The following is a 14,930-nucleotide window of genomic DNA, read 5'->3' on the forward strand; positions in this document are numbered from 1 at the left end:
TGGGACTGACCAGGGCTGACCAGAGCAAAGAACATCCCAGCCAGGAGGGAAGCAGGAGCTGCCCTTCTCCTGGCCAGTCACACTTGAGCAGGTGCCCTCAGGAGCTGCACACTTCTGCAAGCAGCTCTCTTGGGCCAACTGTAGCTGGTCAACTTGGGTCCTCTGCTCCTGGGCCATTGGCAGCACTTCCCGGGGTGGAAGCTGCTCAGATCATGCGATGGGCCTCCAAGCCTACATCCTCCAGTCTCTTGGTGGGTCTGACCAGCTAGAGGGCCTGCTGCCTCCATACTGGGGATGCTGTGCTCCGTCCATGCAGTCGAGGCGGCATGGTGGCCTGGCCTCTCCCCAAAGGTCTGAACATTTGTGCACGTGATGGCCCTGCCCAGCCTCCAGAATCCTTTTCTTCTCTGACCGTCCTTGTTGTGTGAGTGGGACCCACCAGAGGTCAGGACATGAGGCCCCTGTGCACCTGAAGAGCTGTCCTTTCCTCTGCTCTCTCTGAGACACGCCCGCCTCCATGCCCCTTCACCAATGCTGCTGCTGAGACCCTCCAGGACGCGGCAGGCAGCCTCATCCCACCTCTGTCTCGTCTGCTTCCCCCATAGTAAGTGACTAGGCCCTCAGAAGGGCTACTGAGGACCAGGACCCCAGGCATGGGGAGCTGACCAGGCCACCAGCCACACCATAGCCAGGCCTTATCCTGACTCCCCGTGTCTGCGAGTCTCCAGCCCCTTCCACCGTAGCACAGGGCACCTTGCTCAGCTCACAGCACAGTGTGGATGTGGCCTCTCAAGTGGCCTGCTCAGGCCTCAGAACTTTTGTGAATTGGGTGGCTAGGGCTGGGGAAGGTCAGACGGACACACAGACCATCAGATTCTGAAGCTTGCAGACAAGAAATGGGCCACAGACATGATGCTGGCAACACAGGTACCTGCCTTGGGGGTGCGGCGGCACATGCCAGGAGAGTAACTCAGAGCGTGGTTCTCCAGGCAGGGATGCAAGGAGGGGTGATCGAGGGAGGGAAGCCAGGACACTCATGATGGGCCACGAGAGAGCCCCACATGGTGGCTACTCCACTACAAAGGAGGCTCCCACCTCCCCCTATTCACGGGACGCCATCGGCTGTCTGCCCCTCATAGGACGTGGCCTTGCAAGCCCCTAGCCTGTGGCCAGCCCTCCTGCTCCAGCTGACCATGCACCACCCCCACTGGCCTGTGCCCTCTCATCCCACATCCTAGCCCCAGCCCAACAGACTGTCTCCCATGGATGGTGCTGAGAGCCAATCGATGCAGCCACGGACAACAGGCATGAACCCCCGTCCCAGGCGGACATGCATATGCCCTTTCTGGCTCTGGGTCCCCTCCTCATGGCCTTCTCTGACCCTCCTTTCTCTGCTTCCACAGCCAAGCTCTATCCACACACAGACCCTCACCTCATACCTCACGTTCCACACACAGACCTCCACACCCACCTACCTCACTCCACACTCACCTCTCTTCCACACCCATCTCACCCCCACCTCACCTCCCCGTGCCCCTCACCTCCATCTCACCTCCAGCTCACCCCATCTCCATCTCCACACTCACCTCATTTCCACACCCCCCTCACCTCCACCTCACCTCCACACCCACCTCACCTCCACCTTCCCTCCCCCAGGTCCCTCACCTCCATCTCACCTCCACCTGACCTCATCTTCACCTCCATACTCACCTCACCTCCACACCCACCTCACCTCTACCTCACTTCCCCACACCCCTCACCTCCATCTCACCTCCACCTCGCCTCGTCTCCACCTCCACACCTGCCTCACTTCCACACCCACCTCACCTCTACCTCACCTCCACACCCAGTTCACCTCCACCTCAACTCACCTCCACCTCACCCTTCATCCCGAGACCTCACCTCCCATAGCACCTAGATGCTGGATGGTAGTCCCTGGGACTCCCCACATGGCTCTCTCATGGCCCATCATGGGCGCCTGGCTTCCTTCCCTCGATCACCCCTTGTTGCATCCCTGCCTCAAGAACCACACTGAGTTACTTCCCAGCTTCTCTCTTGGCACGTCACTCCCCCGACCACCAAGGCCTCAGGACGATCATAACCCCACTGTTGGTATTGTGTGGTTGCCCTCAACTTCCCCAGATGTGACCCCCCTGAGGGCAACAAGGGCCTTGTTCTCTACTGTTTATCTGAGACAGACCTCACACAAGCAGACCATGCTGCAGAAATGCAAGAAACAAAGAGAGAACCAGAAAGACCACACACAGACAAAGGCAGAGTGAGGGGATGCGACCAAGTCCTCAGACACGAAGCCGCTGCTCCACGTGGGCACACACAGTCTTTACCCCTGACGGTCAGTGTGGCTGAGGTCCTCTCCTGCCCGCACACACAGAAGTACTCCCCGGCATCTGCCACGGTCAGGCCACGGATCTCTAGCTCACACACAGCCCCGTCCTGCCTCAGGCTGATTCTGTCTCTGGTTCTGAGGGTCTCAGAGCCCTTCCTCCACTCCACGGGGGCTGCCTTGCTCAGCTCACAGCTCAGTGTGGCCGTGGTCCCTTCTGGGGCCTCCTTGCTTCTCAGTCTTCCTATGAACTCAGCGGGCAGAGCTGAAGAAAGTCAGACAGAGAACATGAGATTCTCTGGAGATGGCTGGGGGACAGGACAGGACGGGATGGAGGAAAAGACACAGACTCCAACAGGACAACAGAAGTGAACCAGTGGTGACACGAGGAGTGGAAAGTGGCTTAGATGCCAGGTCTCAGGGTTTGTACAATAGCCCAGAAAGGTGGAAGGGATTCTGTGGAGTTACAGGAACATGGTGACACAAAGACAGGGAGAGAACATGGAACGAATGTAGGGGGACATCATGGAGTCAACAACTGGACACCAAATATGGTTCTGCTTAGCCACACAAGGTCTTTACCCCTGACGGTCAGCGTGGCCGAGGTCCTCTCCTGCCCACATACACATGAGTACTCCCCGGCGTCCGCCACGGCCAGGGCACGGATCTCCAGCTCACACACAGCCCCGTCCTGCCTCAGGCTGACTCTGTCCCCGGCTCTGAGGGTCTCAGAGCCCTTCCTCCACTCCACGGGGGCCGCCTTGCTCAGCTCACAGCGCAGTGTGGCTGTGGCCCCTTCCACAGCCTCCTTGCTTCTCAGTCTTCCTATGAACTCAGCAGGCAGAGCTGCAGCGAGGTCCGATGGATAAACAACGTCATCTCCACCCTCCCGTACGGAATGAAGGGGCTGCGTGGGCAGGATGTGGGGGGATGCTCACCCTTCACAGTGAGCACGGCCGTGGTTGTCTGGTCCCCGAAGCAGCAGGAGTACTGCCCGCTGTCCTGGGGCCTCAGGTCCCGGACCACCAGCTCCAGCATGGTGCCCTCCTGCCGCAGAGTGAACTTGCCTCCTGACCGCAGAACCTCATCTCCACGGCACCACTCCACGGGCGCAGCCACGGACGACAGTGTGCAACGCAGTGTCACAGCGCCGCCCTCCAGCACCTCCACGTCCTTCAGCCCCTCCCGAAACCGCACCGGCCGAGCTGCAGACAGGCACCGCTCAGCTCTGCCTTCACCCCCCTGCGTCCTACCTGGGGCACCCCCTACAGGTGAGGAGGGCCAGGGGTAGCAGGCGCAGGGGGCTACCTCACCTCTTCTACAATGGGAGCTAGTGATGGTGACCCTAAGACCTCTGCCCCTCCAGGAGAGGGAGCCAAACAGGAGGGAACAGAGGAGGGTGGAGAGTCATGGGCTGATTCTGCCCCCAGAAATCTATATGTTGGAGCCCCCAGGACCTCAGAATGGGGCTGTATGTGGAGATGGATGACGAAGAGATGATGAAGGTAAAACGAGGTCACTGGGGTGCGCCCCAATCCCACGTGACCAGTGTCCTTATAAGAAGAGGATACGAGGACATACACAGACACACATGAAGGGGTGACCATGTGAGGACACAGGGAGAAGACGGCCATCTACACGCCCACGAGAGAGGCCTCAGGAGGGAGCAGCCCTGCCCTCCCCTGGGCCTCTGACTTCCAGGCTCCAGACTGGGGGACGATGAATGTCTGTTGTTTAAGCCCCCAGGGTGTGGTGTTTGTTACACAGCCTGAGCTGACAGAGACAGACAGAGATGAGCCAAAGCTAGCAGGAGAGGGACACAGATGTCGGAACACAAGACAAAGACAGGAATGAAGTAAAAAAAGACTGCTGGTCAGGAGACCAAGAGAGGGCAAGGGGAATCCTATCAGAGCAGCAGATTCCCAGAAACGGGGAGGCAGCAAAGTGAGATGGACAAGCTGCTAGAGAGAGAGGGGGACCAGGAGCTGGTAACCCCCCCCCCCACAGAGAGAGAGGGAGGCAGATGGGGTCCCCGGGTCCCTCCCCTGAGCGAGCTGAGACATGGGCGCCGCCCGGGGGCTCACCATGGACCCTGACGATGGAGCTGCTCCAGGCACCCCCGGCCTCACACTTATAGCGCCCGCCATCCTGCAGGGTGGCGCCAGTGATGACCAGCTGGGCCTGGCGGCCCTCGTAGGTCAACCGGCAGCGGGCTGACGACCGCAGCACCTTTCCATCCTTGGTCCAGCACACAGGGCTGTCTGGAGTGACGGTCTCACAGACGAGGGTCAGATCCTCCCCCTCTGTGACCGAGGCATCCACGAGCTCCTGGGAGAAGGCACTTGGCTTCTCTGGGGACAGAGAGGGAAGCACAGGGAGCTTGGGGGCTCCTGCAGGAGAAACCGTGGGTTTTGCTGCAGACCAGCCGATACCCCACCTGCCCAGCTCAGGCTGGGGCTGCCGACGGGGCCACTGGGGGAACAGGACAGGCTCTATGTGGCTCCCCACACCAGAGGGGTGTGGCTCATCCCAGACCAAATTGACTGTGGGGTCACCTCTCCATGGCACATGCATGGTTCATCCTGAAAAAGCCCCACTTGTTCTCCCAAACCCACCTACCTGGGATGTGAGGGCCGAGCCCCCGGGCAGCCCATGGTGCCTTCTTTGTGAGCCCTAGGACCTCTCGGCTACGCCCTCAGCCATGTGTGCTGGCCCCCACCCATCCGGGATCTGAGGGCTGAGCCCACCCACAGCTCACGGCGCCTTCTCCATGAGCCCCAGGACCCCTTGGCTGTGCCCTCAGCCACATGTGCTGGCCCCCACCAGCACTAGGCACACAGCCTACCTGTGATCCGCAGGGCAGCTGAGGCCCGCTGGTCACCCGCCTCGAAGTGGACGGTGCCCGAGTCCTTGAGCGTGAGCTGCCGCAGGGTCAGCACGTGGTAGCCTCCTGGCTGGGCCTCGATGTCGTTGAGCTCATTGGCCTGGAGAGGGGTCTTGTCCAGGAACCAGTGGACAGGCCCATAGTCAGCAGGGGAGATCCGGCAGCAGAAGGTGGCTGAGGAGCCCTCCCGCACCTCCACGTCCTCCAGGTCCTCCGTGATGAGCACCCGCTGGCCTGCAGGGGCACAGACAGGCACACCATGGTCGCCCATGCGGAGGGAAACATGGCATCCCCTAAACCCAGGTGGGCTCACAGCCAAGAGGGAGCAGCTGACTTCAACAGCCTCAGAATGATGAAACTCAGAAAACAGTGACTGGGTCAGAGCTGAACCATCCACTGTACTTGCTTTAGGTCCACCGATGAGCCCCAAATCCACCTCTAGGATCCTTCTGCAGAGCACGCAGGGGGGGGGTCCACCGAAAGCCCCTCCCCCAGCTGTGCACGTTCCCAGCCTATGCCGATCGTGCCTGTCCCCGAAGTCAAGTAAGGCAACTAAGTCTTGAATTAACAGAAGAAGTAGGAATGTGAAAAAGACGTCAGACGTGTAAAACTTCAAGTCAAATGCTTTGGAGAATAGACGACGTGAATTGGTAGAAAGAAACTTTCTTGCTGCTGACACAGGTTTGGCGAAAGCTCACAGAGAAGTCATAAACACGGGGGTGGATTCTGCATCAGGCTGCTCCAGGGCCCAGCAGAGCCCTGACCTCTGACCCCCCAGACTCTACTTTAACAGATGCTCACACCCCAGCGCGCCACAGCCAGGAAACCCGTGTGCAAACCAGCAGGATGCGGGCCTCACCTTGCACCTGGAGCCGGGCCTGGGACCGGGCCTGGCCAATGTCACAGGTGTAGGTGTCACTGTCTGCCTTCTCCAGGGCGCTGATGGTGAGCCTCAAGGTCAGGCCCTCCTGGCTGGGCGTGTGCTTCCCCGAGGGGCGAAGCTCTGTGAGGCCTTTGCGCCAGGTCACCGCAGCCGCGGGCCGCTCCGTCCTACACATGAACACAGCCGTGCCCTTCTCCTCCAGCTGCAGGTCAGCCAGCTCCTCTGTGAACCGGTTCGCTGCTTCTGGAGAGGGGGCAAGAGGGGCTGGGCATGAGGCCTGCCCAGACCCCATGCTAGACCCGGGGGTACAGGGCATCGCTCCACCACAGGCAGTTCTCCTCCCAGTCTGTCTGTGGAACCTCAAGGTCTGGGCGAGCCCCTTCTCTGATGGGCTCCCCTCTATTCCCACCTGGGACAGAACAGCTAAGCTCCAAGAGACCCCAGAGGACACCAGGGCCACTCCAGGGTCTCTCGTGGGGTTACCTTCCACGCGGAGGCTGGCTGTGCTCTTGGAAGCTTCAGTCTCGCACATGTACTCGCCCGAGTCCTTGAGCGAGGCCGCATGCACAACCAGCATGGCCCTTGTGCCTTCAACGAGCAGCTCATACTTCTGACTCTTGCGAATGGCCTTCCCGTCCTTCAGCCAGCGCACCGGGGTGCCAGCCTGCGACAGCTCGCAGCTCAGCACCACATCCTCACCTGGTGCAGCCCGCTGGTCTTCCAAGGGCTTCACGATGTCTGCCGGCCTCTCTGAGGGGAGCAGAGCCAGTAGCTCATGAGGCACGGCCACGGCCCCAGCCATGGCCACACTCCCAGCCATGCCTGGGGCGAAAGCAGGGCCAGCATTCAGGGACCTTCAGACTCCCAAGGCCGAGACCACAGAACCTACAGGCCTGAAACTCTGGGACCTCGGACTTGGGAGTCTCAGAGCCCTGGAGTTTGGGAGTCCCCATAGTCACAACAAGAGAGGGGTGTGGGAGGTAGCTATTAGAGCACAGAGTCTTATGTTCTCAGCATTGTTAGGAGCCCTGCAACTCAAATCGTGGCCATGGGCAGAGGCAGGCTGTGAACTGAACGTCATGCGTCTGTACTGGTATTTATGCTGGCAGCACGCTCACAAATGACCACGGTGACTCCACAGACAGTGAGCCACGTGCCCTGGGGCTAGTGCGGCAGTCAGACCCCAGGTCAGAGACCAGAAACCCTGCTCCCGTCCAAAGACTCAGAACCTCAGCCGAGACAGTGAGCCCCCGGATGACCAGAAGCCCCCAGTGCCCAAATAGGTGTCTCGGGGCCCCATCAGAGGCTGGAGAAGACAGTCCCCAGGAACACTCCCTGGCGGCTGCCCGAGGTCCCCGCCCAGCAGACCCCACCAAGGAGATACCCTGTCCCGCCCCAGCCAGGGGTGCCCACCTCTGACGATGAGTGAGGCCTTGGAGGTGAGGCACTGCACAGAGAAGACCACCTCCCCGGTGTCACTCAGCACGGCATCTCGCACAGCCAGGGTGTACTTGCGGCCCTGGCGTGTGGCCTGGAAGCGGCCGGAGCTGCCCACGGTCTTCCCACCGACGGTCCACACAGCCGTATCACTGGTATTCTCGTGGGACAGGACACACTCGAAGCTGCAGCTCTCACCCTCCTGCACTTCCACCGTCTTCAGCCTCTTGGTGATGCCCACGTGCAGGTCTGCAGACCATGGGAGACGGTCGTCATGCCGGCCAGGCCCACAGATGCCCACCGTCAAGAACACACCATCGAGCCCACAGTGGCCCAGGCCAGACCCCGGGAGAGGCGAGACCAGCCCTCCCCAGCCCCACCCGTGGCCAGCCTGCTGCCCCTCAGGCAAACGCCCCCCTGCCTCCTGCGGGCTGCACACTGGTGGTGGATGGACAACAGCTGTGAGTCCCCCCCACGGTGGCTGCCTTCCTATCTCTACAGAACAATGCGCAGAGAACAAGCACGGCCCACGGTGGTTGCCAGCCCCAAGGCTCCCACCAGAAGGAGAGTGCCCTGAAGGAAGGAGCATCGGCCCTGGGACAAACTCACCACACCACCCTCCCTTTCCGTCTCATCTCAAATCCGGCCACACTGTCTGAGACCCGACATGGCAGTCTCAGAGGAGCAGGCCCCCCTGCATGTGGGGAGAACAGGACTATCAGAGCTGGGCCAGGACAGCGGTGGACAACGGAGGCCAGGCATCTGCCCCGTGGTCGGAGGCCAAGCTGGGACGATGTCTGAAAGGAACGTGGCCCGCCTACAGTTGCCTTCACCAGGCTGTGCCCGTGCCTGGGAGCCCTTCCCAGGCATCTCCTGCCTGACGCCTCCAGGAGGCTCCCCTGACATCCGTGCGCTAGCCCACATGTTCCGTGGTGTAGGGTGAACATCTCCGGCTCTGCCTAATCTCTCCCAGCGCGGGGCTCTACCAGGCAAAGCCAGTCCAGTTTCCCACCCTTGGCTCTGCTGCCCATCATCCTTGACCCAACCTGTACCTGGGCCTCCTATGACCATGTCAAGCCGGCTCAGGAGAACAGGCCTGGGCCTCGGAGAGTGGGTGGGGCCCTGGCAGAGGCGGACCCCGCCCCAGTGCCACGCCCCCGAGCCCGGGCCCCGCCCTCTGGGGCCGGCCAGCCGCAGCCACGCACCGTGCACGCTGACGCGCGCGCGGGTCTCGTCGGTGCCCACGTTGCAAGTGTACAGGCCCGCGTCGTCCCGGCTCAGATCGTGCACTACGAGCCCGCGTGTGCCCGCAGTGTGCAGGAAGTCGTATTTGTCGCTGGGGCCCAGCTCCACGCCATCCTTGAGCCACACCACGCGGGCCTGGGGGTCGGAGACCTCGCACTGCAGGGTCAGCGTGCCTCGCTCCTCCGCAGACACATCGTCCAGCGCTTTCAGGAACACCACCGGCTTCGCTGCGGGGAGAGTGTGGGCAGGTAAGGGAGCGAGCCGCCACGTGAGACCCAAAGGGAGCCGGGCACGCGTCCCAGGGAGACCACGTGGACCCCGCAGGGACGCCTCACCTTTGACCTCTAGGCGGGCAGTGGCCGTCACCTTGGGGGAAGAGGCGCGCACGATGCCCGCGTCCCCCCGCCGGACCCGCTTCAGCACCAGCGTGTGGCGGTGGCCTTCGTGAGTGATCTCGTGGAAGCTGTCGTTGTATAGGGGCGTCCCATTGAGCGACCACTCCAGCTCCTCGTCCTCGTGGGACAGCTCGCAGGAGAAGCAGGCGCGGTCCTCCTCCGTGACCTCCGCGTCCTGCAGCGGCTGCGTCACTGTCACCTCGCGCGCTGCCGGGAGCACACCGGCCGGCTCAGCGCTCACGCCACGGGCGCCTGCCCCGAGACCCTCCCGTGGCCCCGTGCCCTCGCTCCGTACCCTCCACGGTGACCTCGGCGCTGCTCTGGGCGCTGCCGGCCTGGCACCGGTACACGCCGGCGTCGGCGGGCGTGAGCCGCAGGACACGCAGCTCCGCCATGTGCCCCTCCAGCCTCATCTTGAACTTGTGGGACGGCGCCAGGGGCGTGTCCCCTCTGTACCACTGCACGGCCTTGGGGGGCGGCTTGAAGTCGCAGGAGAGGACCACTGACTGCAGCTCGCGTCCCGCTTTGGGCTCCAGCGGCCGCGTGAGCACCACAGGGATGTCTGGGGGGTGGGGGGAGGGCAGAGCTGCGGCGAGCGGACCGGACCGCGGGGCCTGAACCCCAAAACCACTGCCCCCGCCCCGCGCCTGCCCATCTGCAGCCCCTACCCCTCTGCGCGCGCTCACCTGATACCACAAGGCGCGCGGTGGAGCGCGACTTGCCGATGGTGAAGTGCACCGGCCCGGTCATCGTGGAGCAGGTGCGCCGCAGGGTCAGCCGGTGCACAGTGCCCTCCTGCTCCACGCCCACGTCCGCGCCTGCCTGCAGCACCGTCTTCCCCAGGAGCCACTTGGGCGGCCGCACCGAGGGGATGGAAATCTCACACTCGAACCAGGCAGGGGCGGGCTCCATCACCGTCATGTCCTGCAGGTCCCGCACGATGGTGATGGATTGCTCTGTGGGCGAGGTCTCAGTCACCGGGCGCGGTGACCGCGGGAAGGCCGCCAGCCGCCCCTGCAGGCTCCGAGGTCCCTCCTGGGAACAAACCCTCTCCCCCACACGCATGCTCACATCCTCCCCGGCTGCCCCCACGTGCCCAGTCAGGCCCTTCTCAGACTGGCCACCTCCAAGTGCCAGGGCAAATGGTAGGGGCAGTAGCTCCTGCCCCGGCACACGGGGACACTGCTGGCGGCCCTGCCCGCACCTTCCACAAAGAACTGTGCGCTGGTCTTCACGTCGCCAGCCTCGCAGGTGTAGGTGTCCTCGTCCTCAGGCTGCACGTCGTTGATGACGAGCTTGCGGTAGAGCCCATCGCTGACCATCTCGTACTTGGGCCCAGGACACAATTCTGCGCTGCCCTTGAACCACTGCACCTGGGCGCTGGCCCGAGACACCTGGCACTCGAGCACGCCGCGGTGCTTCTCCATGGCGATCTTGTCCCGCAGCGGGCGCAGGATGGCCACTGGCAGCTCTGTGGGCGCGGGGGGGGGGGGGGGGGGGGAGGGGAACGGGGGGGCGGGAGGAAGGGGGGTAAGGGCCAGCACTCACGGCTCCCGAGCCCCTGGGCTGGGTACTGTGCCTGTGCCACCTCCAACCAGCCAGGCTGGGCCACTGCACTCCGGGCCAACACCCACGCAGACCCGTCTGCCGGGGCCAGTAGGTAGCTAGGCAGAGGGTCGCCCTCAGGGCCGAGACCCTCAGTGTACAATTAACCACCAGGAAGGTGGGCGCACCTGCACACCCGCCCTTTCCCAATGCGCCAGCCCCGCATGCCCGCCCCGCCCTCACCCCGCATCCTCCCCGTATCCCGCCCTCGCCCATCCACAGGCCCTCCCTTCCTCGTGATCCATCACCACTCTGTCATCAAGGCCCCCAGGGAAGGCCTCCCACTCCCTGCCTGCCAGGGTCTCACACCCTTCTCCGTGCTTGCTGCAGTCTCAGGATGAAGAACCCTTTGGTACTTCCATTTTAAACAAGGGAGGAGACCCCAAGCCCTCACAGCCCAAGGCCCCTCCCCCAGCCGCCATCTTACCGCCAAGAAGGCAACACCCACTTTCCTTGTCCTGGGTCACTGCTCTCCTGAGCCCGGGCCCAGAGCCCCAGGCCTGCCCCAGGACAGCAGGCCTGTCGGCCCTGCAGGGCCCAGCACACGTGCGTGTTCACACACACTGTCCGGCAGCCCCCTCCCCAAGCCGGTCTCACCTTTCACTCTGAGCTGAGCTCGCGATTCTGCATTTTCCGCCACAAATTTGATTTCCCCTGCGTCTTCGGCCAGTACCCTCCGGTAGACAAGAATGTATGTCCTTCCTGGGAACACAGGCCACTCAGCTCTGGGGGGGGTGGGCAGGGAAGGGAAGGTGGAGAGACCCTCCCACGGCCGCCCCTTATCCTAGTCGCACCTTCTTGGCGGATGCGCACATTGTCACTGGGACGAAGCTTACTGCCCTCCCGGAACCACTGGGCGGGCACCTCGTCGTGGGAGACCTCGCAGGAGAAGCTGGCGCCCTCCTTCTCCATCACCTCCACGTCCTCCAGGGGCCTCACAATCTGGACGTTGCGGCCTGGGGCAGCGAGCAGGCTCTGCCACACCTGGACGCACAAAGCTGCCCCCCTGCTCCCCCGCCCCAGCTGGCTGAGGGTACAGGAGTAGAGCACAGCCCCCCGGGGGATGCAGGAGGACCAGGGGGCTCTTGCACCTGCCCCGCACCTGCCGATCCACCACTCTGCCCGCCCTCACCTTGCACCTTCAAGGAGGCCGAGCTCTGGGCGTCGTGGGCATCACACACATACACGCCCTGGTCTCCAAGCTCACACCGGTAAATGATGAGGCTCCTACAGGCACCCTGGGCCATCACGCCCACCGTCTTGCCCACCCGTAGCTCCACGCCGTCCTGTGGAGGGACAGGCCACGTCAGGCTCCCAGCTTGGCCAGCAGAGCCATCCCACACCTACCGTCACACAGTGAGGAGCAGGAGTGGGCAGAGGAGTCCGGGGGACAGAGGCACCTTCAGCCAGCGCACGTCCACGTTGGGGCGAGACAGCTCACACTCCAGGGTCACCTTGTCCTTCTCTGTGGCCACCACGTCCTGGAGCGGGCGTGTGAATCTGACCGGCAGCTCTAGGGAGGCATGAGCGGGAGGTGAGAAGCATGGACTGGAGGTGCCCCTCCGGGCTGGGCCGCAACCTGAGCTGAAGGAATCACTCAGCAGGCTCTAGGAATGAGCGCTCCCTCATGATTCCGAATCCCTGCCCCCACCTGCTTCCCTGGGCCAGCTTGGGGACAAGGGCAGTTGCGGTGTGGAGTGGGTCCCGCCTCGCCCACGCACCCATAACCGTGAGCCGCGCGGATGTATGCACGCCCTCTGCTTTGAAGGCGACGAGGCCGCTGTCCTGCGGCCGCAGCCCCAAGAGCGTGAGGGTGTGGGTAGGGCCGCGCACTGCCATTTGGCACGTGGGCCCCGGCTGCAGCCGCAGGCCGTCGCGCGTCCAGCTGCCTTCCACGTCGGTGTGCGACAGCTCCACGTCCATGGTGGCCGTGCCCTGCTCCCGTGCCTCCACCTCCTGCAGGCCCCGCACAAGCCGGACCTGGCGCACTGCGGGACAAGCGTAGGGGCAGGTGAGGCACTGCGCCTCAGACCCTGGTCCTCGGGCCAGCCCCGACTCCCCACCGCCCGAGGGGGCCTAAGAGCTCAGCAAGGTGCCTGAAGGGGGTGGGGCGGGCCTGCCACTCCAGGGGAGGCCCCCCTGTCCCCGCTTCCCGCTGCCCCGCCCTGTCCCCAGGGCCTGTCCTCAGGGTGGGGGTGGGGGAAATCTGCTCCCCTCCCACCTTAGCCCCCTCCTCCTAGAAGCCCGACCTCAGGCGAAGCTCACCCTACCACTCACTTTCCACCGTGAGCTTGGCTTGCGTCTTGTCATCCGGTGTCTCACAGCCATAGAAGCCGCGGTCAGCGAAGCCCACACTATGGATGACCAAGCGGTGACTCTCGCCCTGGGCGTGGATCGCCAGGTTCTCGCCCGGCGCCAGGACCGCGGCATTGCGTGTCCACTTGACGTCAGGCCACGGCCGCGTCAGCTCCACCCCCATGGTCACCGAGCTCCGCTCCTCCACCGTCTGCGGCTCCAGCTTCTTCCTGAACAGCACTGGAGCCTCTGGGGACAGAAAAGGGAGGTCACCGCAGCCGCTGTCACTCTCGGAAAAGCCAGCTGCAGAGGGCCCCCACCAGGACCTCACATTCGGACTTCAAGCTGGGCAAGGCCCTGGCGGTACTCAGGGCCCGGCCGCACACTTGCACAGGTACGATTTTACGGGAGGAAATCAAAGCTGACGGGGGCTTCTCCTTCCCCAGCCCCCTCCCACCTGCTGCTGCCCTGCTCTGAACAACCCTGCCATGTCCCACCTAGTGCCTGGATCTCCTAAGGGTGGCCAGTGACCAGCAGCATCAGGATGTGGGAGCTGGTGAGCCAGGCAGCCTGTGAGCCCACAGGCCGCTGCTTCAGGCTCTGCTTTAAGTAGAGCCTGGGCAGGTGCACGTTACGGAAGAGAAACAGGCTCAAGGGGGCTTCCAGTCTCAGGCTGTGCTGTGATCTTCCCAGAAGGTGCATCAGCCCATGTATTCCCTTACTCAAAAACCTGCGATGGCTGCCACTTACCCCCAGGTGAGTCCTGGCTCTCCCCAACACAATCTGGCTACAGCCGGCAAAGCATGTTTCCACCTCCTGCCTCTGCTTGCCCTGTCTGCCAACTCCACTCCCTCCCACCTTGCTGTCCATGGGCTCAGCGTGGGACGCCTCCTCCAAGAAGCCTCTGCCCACTCCCAGCCCAGGTGAGCAGTACAGGAGTTTACTTTCTCTCCTCAGAGCAAGTGCCTGGTCCCTCGGTCTCACCCAAATCTCCTCTGTGCAGCCGACAAACCCCGGGTCCCCTGAGGTCAGCGGGACTAGCTGGCCGCAGGCCAGTAGCCGCATGCGCCCGCGGAACCAGCCCAGGGGGAGGCGCCCTCCCTGCGCCCCAGGCGTGCACCTCGGACTCGGAGGGCAGCGGCGGACGTGACGCCCTCAGCCTCGGCGGTGATCTGGCCGGCATCCTGCAGGACCAGGCCCGAGATGGTCAGGCTGTGGCTGCCGCCGCTCTGTGATATGACAACCTTCTCACTAGGCTGCAGTTGCGTGCCGTCCCGGAACCACGTGACCGCCGCGTCCGCGGGGGTCACCACGCACTGGAAGGTGGCCTCGCGGCCCTCCTCCGCAACCACGGCGCTCAACCCGGACGTGAACTTGACCTCGCGGGGCACTGTGGACAGAAGCTCCGCTTGAGACATGAGCAGGAGGAGCGGAGGTCCCACCCTGCAGACGCCGCAGAAGGACGCCTCCTCCAGGAAGCCGCTCGGAACGTCCGGCCCCGCGCCCCAGCCCGCCCGCCCGGCGGCCGCGTACCGCTGACGGTGAGCCGCGCGCTGGTGCGGTCGTCGCGGCTCTCGCACACGTACTCTCCAGCGTCCTCCGCCCGCAGGCCCGACACCGTGAGCGAGCGCCGGGACCCCGCGGCCGCCATCTGGAAGCGCTTGCCGGCCCGGAGCTCCGTGCTCCCGCACCGCCACACCACCTCGGCCTGCGCCGGGCTCAGCTCGCAGGCCAGCGTCACCGTGCCGCCCAGATCCCCGCGCACGGGCTCCAGGGGCCGGCAGAACTTGGTGGCCACCTCTGCGGGAGGGAAGGGACGTCAGCCGGGCGAGGCGCAGGCTA

The 14,930-nt window shown here is 63.7% G+C and overlaps 1 protein-coding gene across 26 annotated transcripts in view; it reads right to left on the bottom strand.

The window, feature by feature from the left end:
* The window catches only part of OBSCN (obscurin, cytoskeletal calmodulin and titin-interacting RhoGEF), a 154,010-nt gene that overhangs the window by 76,333 nt on the left and 62,747 nt on the right, over positions 1 to 14,930 (bottom strand). For all 26 annotated transcript variants that reach the window (XR_011525376.1, XM_070569985.1, XM_070569987.1 and 23 more), the window contains 21 exons: positions 14,622 to 14,888; positions 14,209 to 14,478; positions 13,071 to 13,337; positions 12,515 to 12,781; positions 12,194 to 12,306; positions 11,926 to 12,079; positions 11,588 to 11,749; positions 11,391 to 11,495; positions 10,393 to 10,659; positions 9,875 to 10,144; positions 9,484 to 9,750; positions 9,129 to 9,395; positions 8,754 to 9,020; positions 7,525 to 7,797; positions 6,595 to 6,861; positions 6,088 to 6,354; positions 5,190 to 5,462; positions 4,429 to 4,695; positions 3,283 to 3,549; positions 2,927 to 3,190; positions 2,346 to 2,609 (listed from right to left, as the gene is read on the bottom strand). Coding sequence is in view for 25 of the 26 variants with exons in the window: in XM_070569985.1 (XP_070426086.1) it covers positions 2,346 to 2,609; positions 2,927 to 3,190; positions 3,283 to 3,549; positions 4,429 to 4,695; positions 5,190 to 5,462; positions 6,088 to 6,354; positions 6,595 to 6,861; positions 7,525 to 7,797; positions 8,754 to 9,020; positions 9,129 to 9,395; positions 9,484 to 9,750; positions 9,875 to 10,144; positions 10,393 to 10,659; positions 11,391 to 11,495; positions 11,588 to 11,749; positions 11,926 to 12,079; positions 12,194 to 12,306; positions 12,515 to 12,781; positions 13,071 to 13,337; positions 14,209 to 14,478; positions 14,622 to 14,888 (5,085 nt within the window). In the remaining variant the exon portion in view is untranslated. The remainder of the gene's footprint in view (positions 1 to 2,345; positions 2,610 to 2,926; positions 3,191 to 3,282; positions 3,550 to 4,428; positions 4,696 to 5,189; positions 5,463 to 6,087; positions 6,355 to 6,594; positions 6,862 to 7,524; positions 7,798 to 8,753; positions 9,021 to 9,128; positions 9,396 to 9,483; positions 9,751 to 9,874; positions 10,145 to 10,392; positions 10,660 to 11,390; positions 11,496 to 11,587; positions 11,750 to 11,925; positions 12,080 to 12,193; positions 12,307 to 12,514; positions 12,782 to 13,070; positions 13,338 to 14,208; positions 14,479 to 14,621; positions 14,889 to 14,930) is intronic.

Source organism: Equus przewalskii, chromosome 13 (assembly GCF_037783145.1).
Source record: "Equus przewalskii isolate Varuska chromosome 13, EquPr2, whole genome shotgun sequence".
Classification (NCBI taxonomy): domain Eukaryota; kingdom Metazoa; phylum Chordata; class Mammalia; order Perissodactyla; family Equidae; genus Equus; species Equus przewalskii.